Here is an 18,153-nt window from a genome sequence, read left to right as displayed (position 1 = left end):
AGTTAATTATAACACTCAAATCCCTTCAGGAGGGTAAGACTGTTTCTAATTCAGTGTAGACCAGCATTGTGTTACCCAGAAGAATAAAACACAGCATATAGCCGTGATCAGCTGTGTCTTTGGGCGTCTGGATGTGTGTGAGCAGCAGTGAGTGTTTGTGCACGCACACGCGTGTGTCTTTGTTCTAGTTTTGCAGCTCACCCCACCCTCCATTTCCTGTTTGTAATGCATGCTCTCAGCTGACTCGGTCATGTGACGCGTGCCGTATCTGAACAATCAGTGCACCGGCCTGCAAACATCCATCTGCAGTCAACACTTCTCATTCATTAGATATTAAACTAACACAAATATAGTGTTTGTATCTGTGTAAGCTATGATGTGGAAAAAAATGGGTTAAAATATAAACACTATATCCTAAACCAACAACAACTAAACAACATTTTCTGCAGTTTAAAGGTTAAATATTCGGTGTTGACTACTACTGAAGCTTCGAAGCCCAAAAAATGGTATTTGGACCAGACGCATGATACAGTCGATGAAAAACCGTAGTCTATAGTGTATAGGTTAAGTATAAATACACACATATGCTATAGCTTAATCACTAAAAGACTGTAATCAGAAAGCATTCTTTATCGATCGACCCAAGTTCTAATCTGCCTTTTACCGAACTAGTTTTTCTCCCTTTTCACATCTCTTATCACATCAGAAAAGGCATGCAAGGAAAATCAAAATAATCAAAAAGTTTTAAATAATGTAGGGTATAGGGTGGGCTTATATTGTCCCAATAAGGCAGCATCCATTTAATAGTTCTGATAAAAATGATAATTTACACTGTTATTGCATACTAGAAAATACTGCTATTGTTCCATAGCCTCATTCACACTGCAGGTCTTGATGCCCAATTCTGAATGGTTGCCTATATCCGGTTTAGTTTTTTATGTCCGTTTACATGCTCTTTCAGTTGTGATCCGTATCTGATTAATGTGCTTACACTTGCCCTGCCGTCTGAAACATCACATGTGCTCAAGGGGGCTTCACTTCACTCCTGAGGACGTCTGAGGCACACCCAGCCTCGCCTGGTTAAACGTATATGATCTGAATGTGTCATAGTCATAGCTCATGTTCAGTGTAGAAGTTTACAGTGTCCTGAATCTACATTTCCATTCAGAAATGTCAGGGAATGAACAGTCCGGTCTGACCACACTGCTTTTAACTTCCTGGTGGAAAACACCTTCCCTAGATCATGGCGTCATTCACATCACGTGATCAATGCTTTCAGGCCTGAGCGCTAATCTTCTGCTGATCGGAGCTGATCGGGCTCAGTTATGATGTGATGTGTGACTGTGTCAGAGCGTGACACACTGATTGTATCTGCTGCAGGATCAGACAGGAAGGAGTTAACGGCCTGCAGCTCGTGCTGGTGTCTGTGGGGCAGGGGGTCCTAAATTATTAAACCCCAGCAGAAACAGGGCAGCGTGTGATAGAGGCAGTGCCCCGCTCCCTCCGTACCACACTGATCTTACTGCGGACACGCTAACGTCTGCTTTCTCATGCTTTATGGAGACATTTGTTCTTTTTCTTTCTTAAACTGATAAATGTGGATGTAAGGCTTTATGGACATTAACTGTATGAATTTATTTAAAGCTGCTTTGAAATGGGGTGTATTGTGAGCGGTCTGGGGGCCTGAAGCTGTAAAACAAAGCCTATTGATTATGAAAAAAATAAAAGAATAATAAAAAATCTTCCTGAATCAACAGGAATACGTCAGCATAGGAAAGAAGACTGTGCTTTTAATGTGGTCTTCAGGCTAATATGCTGTAAAGTGATGGTTTGTTTTTGAGGTCCTGCTTAATGTTTCAGTGCATTAGCAGTCTCCACAGGAAGCTCTTCCAGTTGTATTTCCTTCCTGTCCTCTACAGAAGAGTCCACCCTTCAGTGTCAAGAGAAAACCACTGTACTCTCCTCAGGGTTCTAGGCTTTATTCTGTGGTTCTACAGAAAGGACTTTTATCTGACTAACACCTGTTCATCTCACTCTTTTTTAAAATTTGAAATGACTTTAATAAGGAAATTGGCTAAATATTAAAATATCATTGTCAACGCAAGAAACGCAAGCAAGCGACGCGAGCGACGCGCTCCCTTTCATAGTCTAAACAGTGAACGCAAGCGTCACGGGTGATGCGTGTATGCCATACACCGCTCACGCAACAGGGGGCAGTAGAGTCGGGTGATATTAGTAGACTCGGGTCGCGTGATATTCAGATCAAAATGGCAACTGAAAAGGAGTGTATTCTGTTGCTGATGAACTATCATATAAATGTGGATGAATACGTATAAGTTCGCATAATTTTTCCTCTTCGCTCGCCATTGTATTCAAACCTTCTTCTTCTGTAAACACAATATACTTGAATTAATGTACAATACTTGCAATGTCGCCCCCACCGACAACGCATAGTATTGTGTGAATCGGCGCGTCGCGTATCAAAAACTAGGACGACACATTTGGCTACGCACTGACGCATAATGGCGGCCGAAGCGTAACGATGCGTAGCCTCGGGGACGCCTATGCGTACAGATGCGTTGACTATGAAACGGCCCTAAGCTACATCATCATACATCAATATGGCCCTATTTTCAGGACTTTTTTCTAAAAGTGTGGCATGAATGCATTTACACTTCAGTTGCATTAATGCAGTGAGATTAATGTTAAATATAAGATATAATTTTGAGTAATGTTAGATCACTTAAATTATATTTTAGATTTAAAACTATGTAGGGATGTGGAATTAATCAAACTGAACGGTTCGATTTTGATTTTCAATTATTACAATTCAATAATTGAGATGAAACGATTATTCCGGCTCCTTTTGCAGCACTGCGCTTTCGTTCCTCCATTTGCAAAATAGGACGTGTTTGATTTATCGAAGTATATTTATTCATGTTTTATAAGCATTAACAAAGAGAACATGCGCTTCTCCGGAAGAGAAATGCGCTCAGAGACAGAACAGAACAGGACACTGTGTGCGCATAAACGGTCAAATACATGCACAAATTTGTCAAAATGCTGTGCTTGGTGATTATTCATTTATACTTTGGTCAGTCATGTTATAAATTAACGTAAAGAGTACGCGCGTAACAGTAATTTGGATCCGTGCAACTCTTAAAGTGACCGCGGTCTATTTATTTTACGTTTTATTCAATTCTGTAGTAGGCTGTACCATGCTACGTGATCCTTTCATATAAACTAAAATAAATATAATACTAGAGCCAAACTGAAACTAAAATGAGACATTAATAATAAATAGTATAGTGAATAAATAAAATAATCAAACAGCTTTAGACTTACATAAAAAAAAGCACATAAACATAAATTAAACTTTGTTTAATTTGTATCTTTTCTATTGTATTTGTCCTTAGCTTTTTTTTTTTAATTACTGACAGTTTAATTATTTTAAATAATTTTGAAAACATTTAGTTTGTTTGTGATTCCGCTGGTCTCTACAGTGTAGAAGTCATAGCAACCTTATTTACAGGAAATACATATTTGATATGTATCACTATCTTTAAATCACTCACAAAAAGTTTTGGTCATATGGCCCCCTCATAATCATGTTAAATAATCATGATTACAATGTTGACCAAAATTATCATGATTATGATTTTTGCCAAAATCGAGCAATTGAGCAGCCCTAAAACTGTGGCAGAAAGTGATGGTCTTAATGAGTGAGTCATTGATTCAGTAGATTCACTCAAATGGAATGAAGCAGTCGAGTGTCTTTTGAATGGTTCATTAAATAATTCACTCAAATGTTTTATTCAGAAATGCTAATGTTTTTGAAAATTGTTCAGTTTTGGAAAATGGGGGGTGGCTCTTATGGGGGGATTTTTTTTTATTTGGTGGAATGGGGTTATATTGTGAATGATGATGATAATAATAATAATAATAATAATAATAAAGCTTTCAAACTCTGAATTGAATTATTTAAACTAAAAAAGGCAAGTAAATAGGAATAAAATGGTAATAGATTAATGACAAGCAATGGCACAAACAAATACAGTAAGAAGATACAACAAATTAACTGTGCTCTAAGATTTTCAGGTAGGTTTAACAATAATATTCAAAATTCAAGCACTGGACCCCAAATATTTATATTAGGAAATTTGCTGGGCATAAAAGCAGGTCAGTGTGAGGGGGCATTTCTTTCTTTCTTTTTTACTGAGTTATGCTCTTGCATTTCTTGGTTAGTTCATATTGGTTGTGTATGTGGAATGACTGTGTGTGGTTATTATACTGCAGGCAGGGTTTGCTCTGGAGTTGATCTTGATGGTGAATGTGTAGTTTTAGAGCGGTGTTGTTGATGTGAAGGTAAAGCCGTACATTGGTGCAGCGGCTGACCCTGTATTAGCAATATTAACATGACACTTTATCAGCTGGATTATGTGCGGCTTAAACCACATCTTTGCATCTAAACATGGAGCCAGCCAATCAGCTGCTGTCGTTCTGGTGAGGCGTTTATCCAGTGTAGATCCATTCAGAAGGTCTTTGGCCATTGGAGGCTCGGGAGCTGTGTCTAGGAAAACAAAATCCAGGTAGGGCTTTACTTTCCTCTAGAAATCAGACGGCACACATGAGGGGATGGCAATTTGAGGTCCGGACAGGAACTGTGTGCTTTTTCGGCAGCATTTTTGATGGCTTCTTGTGTTGAGTCGGATTAGCCTTATGTTGAATTACACAAGACTTGACTCCTGTAGTCTTTCTGTTGGAGTGTGTGCATGCAGAAGGATCACTCAGATTCACACTAGTTACTAAAGTTGGTCAGATTTCATATTCTTGTTCACTTTGACGTGCGATGCGAGTGAAAGTGTCGGCAGTGGATTTGGGTCAGCAGGAGAGTTCATCAGCAGATTTGGTGTTAACAGGATTTGTGTGGACGCGCTGAATCAACTGTGTCCCTGGATTACAGGAGTGACATTGAGAACGGGTCAAGGTTCATGTCTCTGTCCACTCACACTTTCTTCTGCTCTATCTGTTCACCGAACCAACTCTTGACCCATATAATTCAAGCTTTTACCTCTGGAATCATGTATTTTGGTGAAGTACAGAAGGGGTACCAGGTGGGGAACCACCTATGGTTTCACAGGGGTTTTAATAGGGGTTTTTCACTTGACATTTAGTCAGCTAGTCTTGCACATCCCTAGTTCACACCATAGACTGTATAAAAACATGGACGTAGTGTCCGTGATGTCAGCCATAGGTTTCCGAAAAGCGTATTTGAATCCAAAAGTGGGCGGAGCCGGCCGTCGCCATCTTGGCAGCGTGTCACCATACATTACTCTCGGATAATCGAAAATGGGCAAAAAGCTGAAGCCACGCCCACCCAGCTCAACCACGGTGTCCACAGCGGCAATCAACCTGTCACTCAAGTGGCTAGTGGATATTAATAATGGCATCAGTTGATTCTAGAAATTTAAGGCATAATATAATTTCAACGGATGGGTTATAAAAAAATTCACCCCCTTCACAGTTGTCATGAAGGGCAAAATTAGCTATATAGACCAAAATAATGTAAACATGGGACTGACTCCCTTCTGCAGCCAGCATCAAGCGGCCAGTCGATGAATTAGTTTTAGTCTCTTCCTTGTTGGCTTCACAAGAGAGATCAAGAGGTTGCCGCTTGGTTCACACCAATGGTTATAACATGCTGAGAAGCTTCAGGTGAGCGGTATAACCAAAATCCTACATCACGTAGAATTCGTAGAAAAATAATCATGTTTGACTAAACAGATTAGCTACTGGTCATTCATATTCAAATGTTTATCGCACCAAGCAAGCGTTATGGTGTGTTCACACACGATGCCAATAGAACGTCTGGTGCAAGTGATTTCAATGTTAAGTCAATGCAAAGATGCGAATAGACAACCTGCGGTGCATTTTGTGCGAATTGAGTGTTTCCGGCGAAGCGCGTTGAGTTGAAAAATCGGACCTTTTTGTCTGAATTTTGCGCCGTGTTAACCAATCAGGAGCTTGCTCTTAGTAGACGTGACGAAACAACAATGGAGGACAAAGTTATAGTCGCTGTATGTTGATACCCGGAGCTGTATGATACTACTTCATACTTTAACAGAAACAGGAATAAAAAGGATCTTGCGTGTGTGTGTGTGTGTGTGTGTGTGAATATATATATATATATATATATTAGGGGTGTAACGGTTCACAAAATTCACGGTTCGGTTCGATACGATACACTGATGTCACGGTTCGGTTCGGTTCGGTTCGATACGTTTTAGATACAGCAAAATGTAAAAACATCTCAACTTTTCAGAATGCTGCAAGCGCACCGCGGGTCATGTGACAAGAACCAACCAATCAGCTTCATCCTTTCCCGTAACAACGTTGAGAGCTCAGCCAAGATGAAGGAACAGCTGATCATAGTTGTATATGGATTGCAATTTTGAAATAAATTCAGTAGCAGAGCTACTGCAAGCGATTTTTAGAGCTGCAAATCCATTTATCCTTCGCTGAAATTTCCGCGTCTCATGGAGAGAGCACGTCATTGTTGCTTAGCAAAGACAGACGCCTCAGGAGAAAGACGCGCTTAGCGTTTTCCATGCGTTTTTAGGCACGATATGTGAACGGCCCCTAAGGCGCTCGCTCACTCAGCACGCGCTGAAGGCTCGTTGCAAAATGTCTAATGCATTTAACAGACCAGAAATATAAGATCCTAAAATAACCAACAGGTCTGGTGTTTGGGTTGGATTCCCTGTAAGCTATAGTGTCCAAATGCTGCAGGGATAGTTTGCTGCGTGCATGTTTCTCCTTTTTTTCGTCTTTTCCCAGATAGTACTGACGCATATATCCCAGATAATCCCGCTGTTTTTTTTTTTTGTTTTTTTTTGTAATCCCGCTGGTGTACCCTGTCATGTTGCAGATGCGACATACCGTTGTTTATTTATCCACCACTCTCTTGCCATCACCATTATAGCTTAAAGGGAATCCAAAGTGCACCCAAACACCAGACCTGTTGGTTATTGGAGGATCTTCTCATTTCTAGTCTGTTAAACGCATTGGCTATTTTGCAACGAGCCTTCAGCGCGTACTGAGTGAGCGAGCGCCTGCTGAGTAGCCTAACATAAACATATAAGATGGTGTTTTTTTCTTCTTCGGGAGTGTCAGGGGCGTTGCCTGTTACGTTGTTTGGGTTATTGGGCTACCTTGTTGAACGCATATCATTATATTTCTTTCTCTCTCTTTTTTTTTTTTTTTCAAATATAATTAATTACTCCAACGAACCGTTCGGTATACATAATGCGTACCGCGTACCGAACCGAAAGCGTCGTACCGAACGGTTCAATACGAATACGCGTATCGTTACACCCCTAATATATATATATATATATATATATATATATATAAAAACATATTAATAGATTAATTCAATAAAGACCAAAGATTAGATTTACCCCAAACTAGTTATATTTTATCTTGAACCACTAAAGAGACATCAGAGCCAGCGGCAAATGTCAAAGGACTAGCCGAGGTGAGAGTGCTCTCGACGGATACGTGATCACTGAGCTCCCGCTGATCGCATGGAGCTCGTCTCCGAAAATCTGTGAAACACATTTTTAAATAGACGCTGTCTTTATAAATAGACCACAGATTTGAGTTTACCACAACTACATTCTCGCCTGAAATACTTTTAAAACTACATTTCATGACACAAAAACAGTAATATTTTGAGAATTATCCGAATAAAAATGGTGGTTGAAATCACAATGCTGCATAAGCCCCTCCCACGATGCAAATTTGTGTCTGTTGTGAAGTTAATTTCACGCGCGAATGAAGCGAATGAACTCAAAATGTTCAAGTGTCCAAATACGTGTAATAATTGCGTCTGTTGTGAACACACAGTCAGATGTGTGTAGGAGAACTATTAAATTGCATGTATACAAAGGTAAAGGGTACATCCTTTAACGCAAACAACACATCAGTGTCTGAAACAAACCCAAACAAACCCTGATGTTGCTTGGTTTAGATCAGCATCAGAGTCCTGTTCCTGTGTCGTAGTGGAGTAGATTTGATCAAACTAAGATCTAATTGAGCGTGGTGTTCACTTATTGTGATGTGATCAGCTGCTCTCGGCTGTTGTGTGAAGCGTTGGGTTAGCGCTGTGATGTGCTGCTGATCTTTAGCACAGGCTCGCTGCACCGCACTGTTGCTAAGCACAGCTTCACGGTTGGCAAGGACACAGGCGGAGAGAGATGTGCTCGCATCCCTTCATTAGAGAGGAGATGCATTCTCTATCTGTGTCCAGCGCTCTAACTATAGCGCTGCCGGGTGTCAGCTGTGCACACACACACACACACACAGCAGTGATGTGGGCTGAACGAGCGGTGTGTGATGAGGCTGACTCTGTGTCGATCAGACAGGTTTGGAATGGGGTGTGTTCTGGGCCAATAGATCAGGCCAAACTCAACCCAAAATACAGATCTGTGTGTGCTGTTTCAGCGAAGGCAGTACTGCTCAGAGCAGAACGTTTGTCCAGCAGCTCAACACAAGTCTTGAAATAGGTGTGTTGATATGTCTCTAAATGTGTCCTGTTTAAATCCCACACGATGTACAGCTGTTTAATGACACTAACAGGGTGATGATATTTGTGTTTCAGATCAGTGCGAGCGCCAGTGAGCGGACGGAGTGAAGCCCATCGCCGAGCGGAAGAAAATGAGCGAACTCGACCAGTTACGCCAGGAGGCTGAACAGCTGAAAAACCAGATCCGAGTCAGTCTCTAAACACACACAACATCACACACACACACACGCTTGACACAGCAGATGCTGCCACACGTCACACGTTTAGGCCCTTTAACTGTGCATCAGTACATTTCAGTGCTTCCCGCAGCTTTGAAATAAATGTGATTTTTAACTATATTTAAACTTATTGAAATTCATTTTAATTACATCAATATCACCTTTATTTATATAGTGCTTTAAACAAAATACATTGCGTCAAAGCACTGAACAACATTCATTAGGAAAACAGTGTCTCAATAATGCAAAATGATAGTTAAAGGCAGTTCATCATTGAATTCAGTGATGTCATCTCTGTTCAGTTTAAATGGTGTCTGTGCATTTATTTGCCATCAAGTCAATGATATCGCTTCTACATAGGCTTCTATTACATTACATATTTATATTATGTATTATTATATGCATTGTAAAAACATGCTTCTCATGTGTGCTTGTTTACATCAGAGCACACACTCGTCTTTCAAGCAGCATACAGCATTTGAGCAGTTGATGGGAAAAGTATTCTTAAAATGCATTCCAAATTCGGATTAATTTGTAATATATAATTATTTACTGTATTTAAAAGTGCCCACGATAACAGTACTGTGGATATTCGTTACTGTGATCTATCGCATTACTGAATACCGGCACATGTCTACTCACAGATGTGTTTTTACTTGTGCAGTGTCATAACCAGGCCCGATGAGGGGTGGATCCTCCCTTCTGGGCTAGTTTCTATCTTAAAGGGGTACTATTATGCTTTTTTACAAAGTCATGATTTTGTTTTGGGGGAATACTAGAACAGGGTCTAATACTAAGTTGTTTGATAAAACACATTATTTTCAGGGGTGCTCTGATCAGCATCGGCCGATCGTTAATGCGCATCTCGTCAGTAAAGCCGGTTCTCTAATCCGCGGTTAATTCCCTCAGGTGCGTGATTTCACATAGAGCAGCTGTTACTACACAGAGCCATTGTTAACTGAGAATAAAAAATAAACGCTGAAAATGACCGTGGATTGGCGCAGTTTCTCAGTTAACAATGGCTCTGTGTAGTAAAAGCTGCTCTATGTGAAATCACGCACCTGAGGGAATTAACCGCTGATTAGAGAACCGGCTTTACTGACGAGATGCGCATAACGATCAGCCGATGGTGATCGGCGCACTCCTAATTATTTTTCACATTTTACATTATTTCAACACCTCTTTCTCCAGTCTGTCATGAACGGCTCGAATTGTTCCTGTATCAAATGAAGGCCCGCCTTCTGGAATACGAGATGTGCTGTGATTGGTTAGCTGGGCCAGCGTGTGTTGTGATTGGTTTGCTGGGCCAGTGTGTGCTGTGATTGACAGCACTCAGCGCCTGGTTTGGAAATGTCCTGCCTCTTACCATAGACATTGTGTGTGAAAAAGCATGATAGCATCACTTTAACTGTGACAAAGGACAAGGCTCTTTGCTCGTCACTCTGAACTATTTCAGTCATGTGAAGCCTGGTTATGACACTAATTTAGCATTTCTGACCTATGAGACTGATGGTGTATGTATTAGTGGTCTGATCTGTGCATCTCTTCTCCAGGATGCACGGAAAGCCTGTGCGGATGCCACCCTCTCTCAGGTAGGACTCGCTCAACATCAAACCTCTGTCACTTCTCATGTCATCTTGTTGTTTTCGGATGGAGTTTCAGTTGGGTCTCTGGTGAACTAGATCTGTTCTCATGTGTTTCTGTTAGATCACAGCCAATATTGAGCCTGTGGGGCGGATTCAGATGCGCACCAGACGGACACTGAGGGGACACTTGGCCAAGATCTACGCCATGCACTGGGGCACTGACTCAAGGTGATCCCGTCGAGCCCTGTGCAGTAAACTAGCAGTAGAAGTGCAGATGAGGAGTCATGTTTAGTGATCTTCAGCAGCAAAGATGATTTTTGGCTACATCCACGCAGTACGTGATTGGCTCAGTAGAGATCACTTATAGCTTTGCCTTTGAGTCCGTTGAGGCAATCACAGAATCATGTCTGGATCACACTTACTGCAAAATCAAAAGAAAACGTTTCTCATTAAAAAAATAGATTTGTCTCAGGACCGTAAAGATTGATTTTCATTGTGCTAAATCAAAAACAAAAGCACACACATCACTGGAAAAGCTCTCAAATGGGTTGCTCGACAAAATATGTGAATGAAAACAGAAAAAAGTTGATACAGCTAGACTCCAAAAATACAAACATTTTGATAAGAGTATCACGTGAAATGTTTGTATTGTAAGAGCTTTGCTTTGCGGACTTCTTTTTGTTTTCAATAGGAAATATGTTTCCATGATTTATAGATGCTTTAAGAACTCTATTTATTTTGGTTATCGTACCACAGTAGTGAGAGCTGTTGTTTCCTGGACATGCCCTGGATGGGATTTCTAAATTGCCTAAAATGTCCAGGTTTTAACCAAGATTGGTTTATTATGTACAATGCCTGCTACTACCGTTGCCTACTATTCAGTCATTACCTTCAGCAAGTATGAAAACAGTAAGAAACCAAGCCAAACCCATGGACCTTTGGTCACCCTACACAGTAATGAATATTGGAGGTAAATGTGCTTAATTGTCTTGAAAATAAGTCAGTGTGTAAAAGCTCTTAATGGTTTTAAAAATATCCATCATCCATATCCATTTTCTTTTAGAAAAGTATAGGCCTTTATCACACTTTGTGTTAGAAAACCGAAAGCTTTAAATGTTTGGCATTCCTTCATAAGTTTTGGAAATGTCTTTTCTCACGGTCAAATAGTTGACATTTTTCCAACTATTATTTCCAAATAAAACTCCAAAATGAATGTTTGCGAATAAGTACAACCTAGTGAAGTCATTGTCAAACATTGTTGAACACATAAAGTGAAACGTCACCGTTGGTGCCCTCTGTAGGTGTTTGTTTTAATGCTTAATGTACTGAAGTTGATATGTATAGACGTTGCATTATGTATTTTAACAGTGTTATTCAGTACAATCATGCAATTTATTGGCTTTGATATTTTATTTTAGCCAATTATTATTGGCTCATCGTTAGTTTCTATAGAATTAGTCAGACTAAAGCCTGGTTTTAGCTTTTGTTTGTGTTACTAAAATCAAATATCAGATTACTACGTTGTCAAAATAATCAGTAGTTACAGCCCTAGATTAGTTAAAATATTTCTAATATATTCTATATTTTTACTTTTTGTAATAAAAAAACAGTGTTAAAATATTGTCATGTTCTAGCGAACCAAGTATCTGTATTTTGTCTCATCTCGTGAGCTAAGTGTGTCGTCACATCCCTAGTGTTGGTAATCGGTGATATAGCTCATAAGTGTATGATACAGCTTCAGGTCAATCATATATCCATAACAAAGAAAATCAGTTTGAATAAAGAAAGCAATAACTTTGCCATAGTATCCTTTCAAATGTTAAAGTTGTCACCGTTATTGCATGCTTTGCATGTGCTTGCCCGCCCGGTCCCGGAAAACTTTAACCCCTGATACCTCTGTTACCTTCAGAAATACATTCATATAAAGCCCAGCCCAACTTTATCATGATTCATTTAACCTCTCAAACCGCTTGAATCGGCACATATTTTTATAGTTTTTCAACCGGCTTGGGTCCATTGTTACATCCCTATAACAGACTTGTATACGTGGCATGAATTAATTTAAACTGCAATTAGAATTGCATAAATAATGCTACAAGATTAATATGTTTTAAATGAGCATGAATGAGTTAAAAAAAAATTGAATAATAACTTTGAGCAAGAGTAATGCCGGCCAACATCTTAATCTCAGTCAATCCACTGCAGAAAGTGAAGGTCAAAATGGAAAGATTGAGCTTTTGGCATCAGACGCTGCATCATCTCTCTGAGACGACGAGAATCTACTTCAACATAACCTGATAACAATATATTGCTATTTGTTTTAATTTATACGCTTAATATTTGTCTTGTGGCCCGTATATAGTGGGAAAAAAAAGAGAAGAAACCTATGTAGTGTTAAAAGTCTGTGCTTAAAATAAAAGCTTTTTATTTCATTGATTTTTAGTGAGGACTGCAGTGTTAATATTTTAATAATAGGGCTATAATTCATTGTATAGTAGACCCGTTTTTAAAATACATAATCATTCGGTTTGTAATGCATACCCAACTGAAAGCCTCGTACCAATGGTTCAATACGAACACGTGTATAGTTACACTCATAGATTTAAATATAAGACAGAAATGTTCGTTTTTTTGCCCTCATATCCTGAATCTCATCAGGAGTACAGGTCTCTGCTGGACAGGCGTGTTAAATGCGTTATCATTTTAATGTGCTATTTTTACTTTAATCACACACAATTAAATAGTTCTAAAGCAAATATAGTGTGAGATATTAGTGAAATATTAAGGAGGTGTGTCTGATCTTCATTCTGTCTCCACAGAAGCTTTTCTAATTACAGACAGACATTCAGTCATCATTTCATGCCATTTCTGATTTTATTGTAATCATATATTATCTCCGGAGGAAACATTGGTCTGTACTGTAGCGGCACCCATACAGACCAACTAATGGCTTAATGTAGACGTCTCCTCTAGATCTACTTCTAGGATGACATCAGTCAGTTAATATTTAGGAACTCTTTTGTAAAAGTAATATGTCTCTTGAAGTTGAAATATTCCTGTGCCTGTAGCTAACAATCATTAGCCAATCTCCCATATTGTTGCATTTATGTATATCATGTGAACACTGCTTTCTTTTCTTTTACTACTTTCGTCTCAAAATAATGGAAAGCATGCCCTTCGTATTCATACGCATGTTTTATACGGTTCTCCGTCTGTGTTTGCAGGCTTCTGGTTAGCGCTTCTCAGGATGGAAAACTCATTATCTGGGACAGCTATACTACAAACAAGGTACATGTGAAAGCCACACACACGTGATTATGAATGTTACACGCTAATGGACAAAGAGCGCTCCCTTTATCATCACTAAAGCATCATTGCTTCACTATTAAAACCCCCTGGTAATATAGAAGAAGTATAGAATCATTAATTCTGATTGTATTTTATTGTAAAATCTGACACAGTTGTGCAATGATACAAGTAGAGCCAGCAAACCTGTTTCCTGTTGTCATCTGTGTGCACTTCAGGCTAATAGAGATTCAGCATTAGTAGCGATCACTAAAAGGTGTTTGACGTGTGTGTAGGTGCACGCTATCCCGCTGCGCTCCTCGTGGGTCATGACCTGCGCCTATGCCCCGTCTGGAAACTATGTGGCCTGTGGAGGCCTGGACAACATCTGCTCCATCTACAACCTGAAGACCCGCGAGGGGAACGTGCGCGTCAGCCGTGAGCTGGCCGGACACACAGGTGAGCGCTTGCACCACACTCCAGCGTTTGTGTCTGTACAGAAGCGGAGTGAATCTGGAGCGAGTCACGCTCTCCTTCCTGCTGTGTTCACACAGGATACCTGTCCTGCTGCCGCTTCCTGGACGATAACCAGATCGTCACCAGCTCCGGAGACACCACCTGGTGAGAACACACACTTTACAACTCTCCCGGTGTCAGATTTCACCTTTGACCTGTGCTTTGTCTTCAAATGAACACAACTCTGCTGGTTTTAACGGTGTAGCCTTTAGTGATTTCCTCGAGCACTGGATCATGTCTTTGTGGGTGTGCTGCAGTGCTCTGTGGGATATCGAGACCGGGCAGCAGACCACCACGTTCGCAGGTCACACCGGTGATGTCATGTCCCTGTCTCTGGCCCCGGACACTCGTCTGTTCGTGTCGGGCGCCTGTGACGCCTCGGCCAAGCTGTGGGACGTCAGGGAAGGCATGTGCAGGCAAACCTTCACCGGCCACGAGTCCGACATCAACGCCATCTGTGTAAGCACAACACACACACTCCGCTGCACGATACATCAGACTTGATCAGACAGAAGATAGTCATGTGCTTCTGGTCTGTGATCAGCAGTAAATCCCTCCCTCCGAAGACCAGAGAAACTTTAAATACAGCCCGCAGAAGAAAAACAGCAGTTAATGCCTATAACGCTAGCTGAATACACCGAAGGTTGAACTGCTTTCATTGATTAGCATGAAAAATACACACACGACTATGACAATATATGGTTTATCTGTGTTGTTCTTGTTATAATTTTCATTATAATGAAGTTTATCTATAATGCAATGCTAATTGACATAGCCTTCATCACTGCTTAGAAGACTGTTAACATGGATGAATCCATGACGCGTGTGCATGGCGTGTGTAAGTTGTTAACCTCACCGTGTGGTCTCAGTTCTTCCCCAATGGAAACGCGTTCGCCACGGGCTCGGACGACGCCACCTGCAGGCTGTTTGACCTGCGCGCCGATCAGGAGCTGATGGTCTACTCTCACGACAACATCATCTGTGGCATCACCTCCGTGGCCTTCTCCAAGAGCGGACGCCTGCTGCTCGCCGGCTACGACGACTTCAACTGCAACGTGTGGGACGCTCTGAAAGCCGACCGCGCAGGTCAGTGTGAGAGAGGAGCTCTTCTGCGCTCCTAGTGATGCACGGGTCACACACCTGCATCTGAAACCTCCTGACAAACACCTGAACACAGCAGTCTGGGTCCACATCTGCCCCACACTCCTTTAACACAAGAGCCTCCTGTACCTCAGTTATTTAAACACTTCATTCTGTTTCAAATGAATGTCAACAGAGGAGATAAAACATGAGATGTGTGTCATCGTAAGCGTGTGACGTGTGTGTGTGTGTGTCTGCAGGGGTCTTGGCGGGTCACGATAACCGCGTCAGCTGCTTGGGCGTAACTGATGACGGGATGGCTGTGGCTACAGGCTCCTGGGATAGTTTCCTTAAAATCTGGAATTAAAGCCGTCAGGTAAACTGCTCATTTCCAGCTTCTCGTTTAACAGGTGACAGAGATGCATCAGCTGATATTCAGGGCTCAAGACTAGCTGCGTCCCAAATGATGCACTTTACACTACACACTTATACAACATCTACTAGTGTACGAGTTAAAAATGGCTATTCACCTCTACACTTCAGTGTTTTGATTATTTAAGTGCATCCTCTGGGTATTTAAAGCGCTCTGTTTCAGTGTGAACACTATTACTCGCACCATTTATTCTACAAAACATCATAGAGAAGTCCATAAGTGTGTGATTTGGGATGCACCTTGTGACTGAATAAAAGCAGATGCATCAGAAACACATCCTCAGCCGCTTCTCCCAGCACTGATGTCAGCTAAGTGCAGCTCTCCTGCCACCTGCTGTTACTAACACACTGGGACACCGCTGATCATTAATAGACATTATTCCCTCTTCCGTGCAGATCGCATCCGGACTCTAAGGTTGACTGGAAGACCATTCCGAAATGAAAACGTTCGATTTTATTCCCCTCTCTCCTTCTCAAACACAACAGAACTGACCCCAACATCTGTAAACAACAAAAGAGCAAACATTTCTTCTTTGGGAAAAAAACTAAAAGAAAAGAGCACAATTGTCACACTCCGCTAGATTGTAGTTGGTAAGTGGATGAAAGTTGCTACTTGTGCATGGTTCTGAGATCACCAGACACTCATTCCACTGCTACCGTCATCCGTCTGTAATCTGAACACACGAGGTTTTTCTAAACGAAACTAGCTCGATAGCTTTACGGGCCGTGTTTGGGACCTCTCCCCCAGTCAGGATCACAGGCCTGCTTTTGTCTCCTAGTTTTTAAATGTTTGGGGATCAAATTAATAGTTAGGAATTTAAACAAGCATGGCGTTCTGCAAGTTTCTGTTCGTCAGTAAACGCTCAAGGATTCGATCAGGGCTCCACTAGCTGCTATCAGGCCTGTATATTACGTCCCAGGAAATTTGATTATTAATGTTCTTCTTTCTTTCTTTTTTTGTCTTTGTGTTTGCACACGTGATAGTTTTGCAGATACGTAACCTAACCAAGCACGAGTTGTTCATGATGACCAATGCTTGATTTTCGAAGATGAAACATGTCAATTTTAACCATACTTCTCCTCATGCTTTCTGGAAACTAATTCATTGAAGATTAACTAATCATTTTAATCGTTTTATTTGATCTTTTTCTTCTCTGTGATGTTGAAGGAGGGGTGGGCGGTTCTTCATTTTTTCGGTTTCAACAGAGGTGCCCGTTCTGTGCTCAGTTACTACTCTGTGAATGACATGTTGTATAAATCAATGTTTGAAAATAATGATATGGAAAACTTTTTAAGTTAAAAAAAAAAAAATATATATGAAAAAAAATCTTCTTTTGGTTGTCTGCCATGGGGGGGGGGGGACTCGTAGATCGCATGCTGTAGAAATGCTTAAAGAGGTGCATATGGAACTAAGTCATTGATGTTTTCCCTTTCTTTTCTTTTTTAATAGCCTGTTAAGTGGATCATCACAGTATTTATTTTTTTTTCTTCCTTTTTTCTTTTGCTACTCTGTGCATACACAATTTAGTTTAACTTTCGAAGCTATGCACTAAAGAGAAGCAAACAATGTTGATCACAACAGTGAATGGTGACCTGTTCTGTCCCTGTTGTGAATCCCACACACACACACACACACACACACTCAGATAACTAGAACAAAGAAATCTCTCTCTCTCTGTAGCAAAAGAAAAATTTCAGATACAAAGACAGTGCTAGAGACATTTTGTAACAAACAGGTTTTTTGTTCTTTAATAAAAAAATGAAATAAAATGAGGCAGCATCTGAATGGCAGAAGTTCTTCTGTTGTTCCTCTCGACGTGTGTCAAGAAGAGCGCTCTTTCCTTAGCTGTAGTGGCATTTCTTCCATTCTGTTATTTCTCTGCAACATTCTGTACAAAAAAAAAAAATGTACAAAAACTTAAAAAAAGTGCTGTCGTTGTGCGTTAGGCCGGAAGTTGGCAAGAAAAAAAATAATAAAAATAAAAAGAATCTAAATTTTCTTTGTTCCTCCCTCTCTTCCCTGTCCTCTCTTGTCTCTCCATATGAATAACTTACAGCTCTGCATTCCCACTCTACCTTTATCCATCTTTTGTATTTAATTTTAAAGTCAGTGTACAACAGGAAGCTGGATGCAAGATAGAAACTATATTAAAATGTACTGTTATTTAAGATGTAATAAAAGCAGTTTGAGATGATTTTGTTGTGTTTCTCTTTTTTTATGATTTACTGGTATATTCAGCATGCCTGAAAAGAGAGATTGTACTTGAAGCATGAAGGAAAGCGAATTTATTTTTGTATTTTTGGGTGGTACAACAGTAAGTACTCTATACTCAAACACATTCAGCCAGTCATTTTATATTTCCTCACCAAACTGAGAATAAGTTCAGCTTGTAAATGTTTCTGTGATTGAACAAATACCAGCGTTGGTCGTTTCAGTACTAGTTTGTTT

The 18,153-nt window shown here is 40.5% G+C and overlaps 1 protein-coding gene across 2 annotated transcripts in view; it reads left to right on the top strand.

Annotated features, from left to right (window-relative positions):
- gnb1a (guanine nucleotide binding protein (G protein), beta polypeptide 1a) overlaps window positions 1–17,899 on the top strand; it is a 28,273-nt gene extending 10,374 nt beyond the window's left edge. Inside the window, exons 1-11 of one of the 2 annotated variants that reach the window (XM_026270684.1) lie at window positions 4,490–4,589; window positions 8,663–8,775; window positions 10,359–10,397; window positions 10,513–10,619; window positions 13,616–13,679; window positions 13,973–14,135; window positions 14,231–14,297; window positions 14,450–14,651; window positions 15,062–15,278; window positions 15,533–15,648; window positions 16,101–17,899. In XM_026270684.1, the coding sequence (XP_026126469.1) occupies window positions 8,719–8,775; window positions 10,359–10,397; window positions 10,513–10,619; window positions 13,616–13,679; window positions 13,973–14,135; window positions 14,231–14,297; window positions 14,450–14,651; window positions 15,062–15,278; window positions 15,533–15,639 (1,023 nt within the window). In that variant the 5' untranslated portion in view covers window positions 4,490–4,589; window positions 8,663–8,718 and the 3' untranslated portion in view covers window positions 15,640–15,648; window positions 16,101–17,899. Of the gene's footprint in view, window positions 1–4,489; window positions 4,590–8,662; window positions 8,776–10,358; window positions 10,398–10,512; window positions 10,620–13,615; window positions 13,680–13,972; window positions 14,136–14,230; window positions 14,298–14,449; window positions 14,652–15,061; window positions 15,279–15,532; window positions 15,649–16,100 lie in introns of those variants that run through there. The other variant, XM_026270683.1, reaches the window with a different exon arrangement.
- The last annotated feature ends 254 nt before the right edge of the window (window positions 17,900–18,153 follow it).

Source organism: Carassius auratus, chromosome 8 (genome assembly GCF_003368295.1).
Source record: "Carassius auratus strain Wakin chromosome 8, ASM336829v1, whole genome shotgun sequence".
NCBI lineage: Eukaryota > Metazoa > Chordata > Actinopteri > Cypriniformes > Cyprinidae > Carassius > Carassius auratus.
The sequence above is the reverse complement of the archived record's forward strand: the minus strand, read 5'-3'. Positions and strand labels throughout refer to the sequence as shown.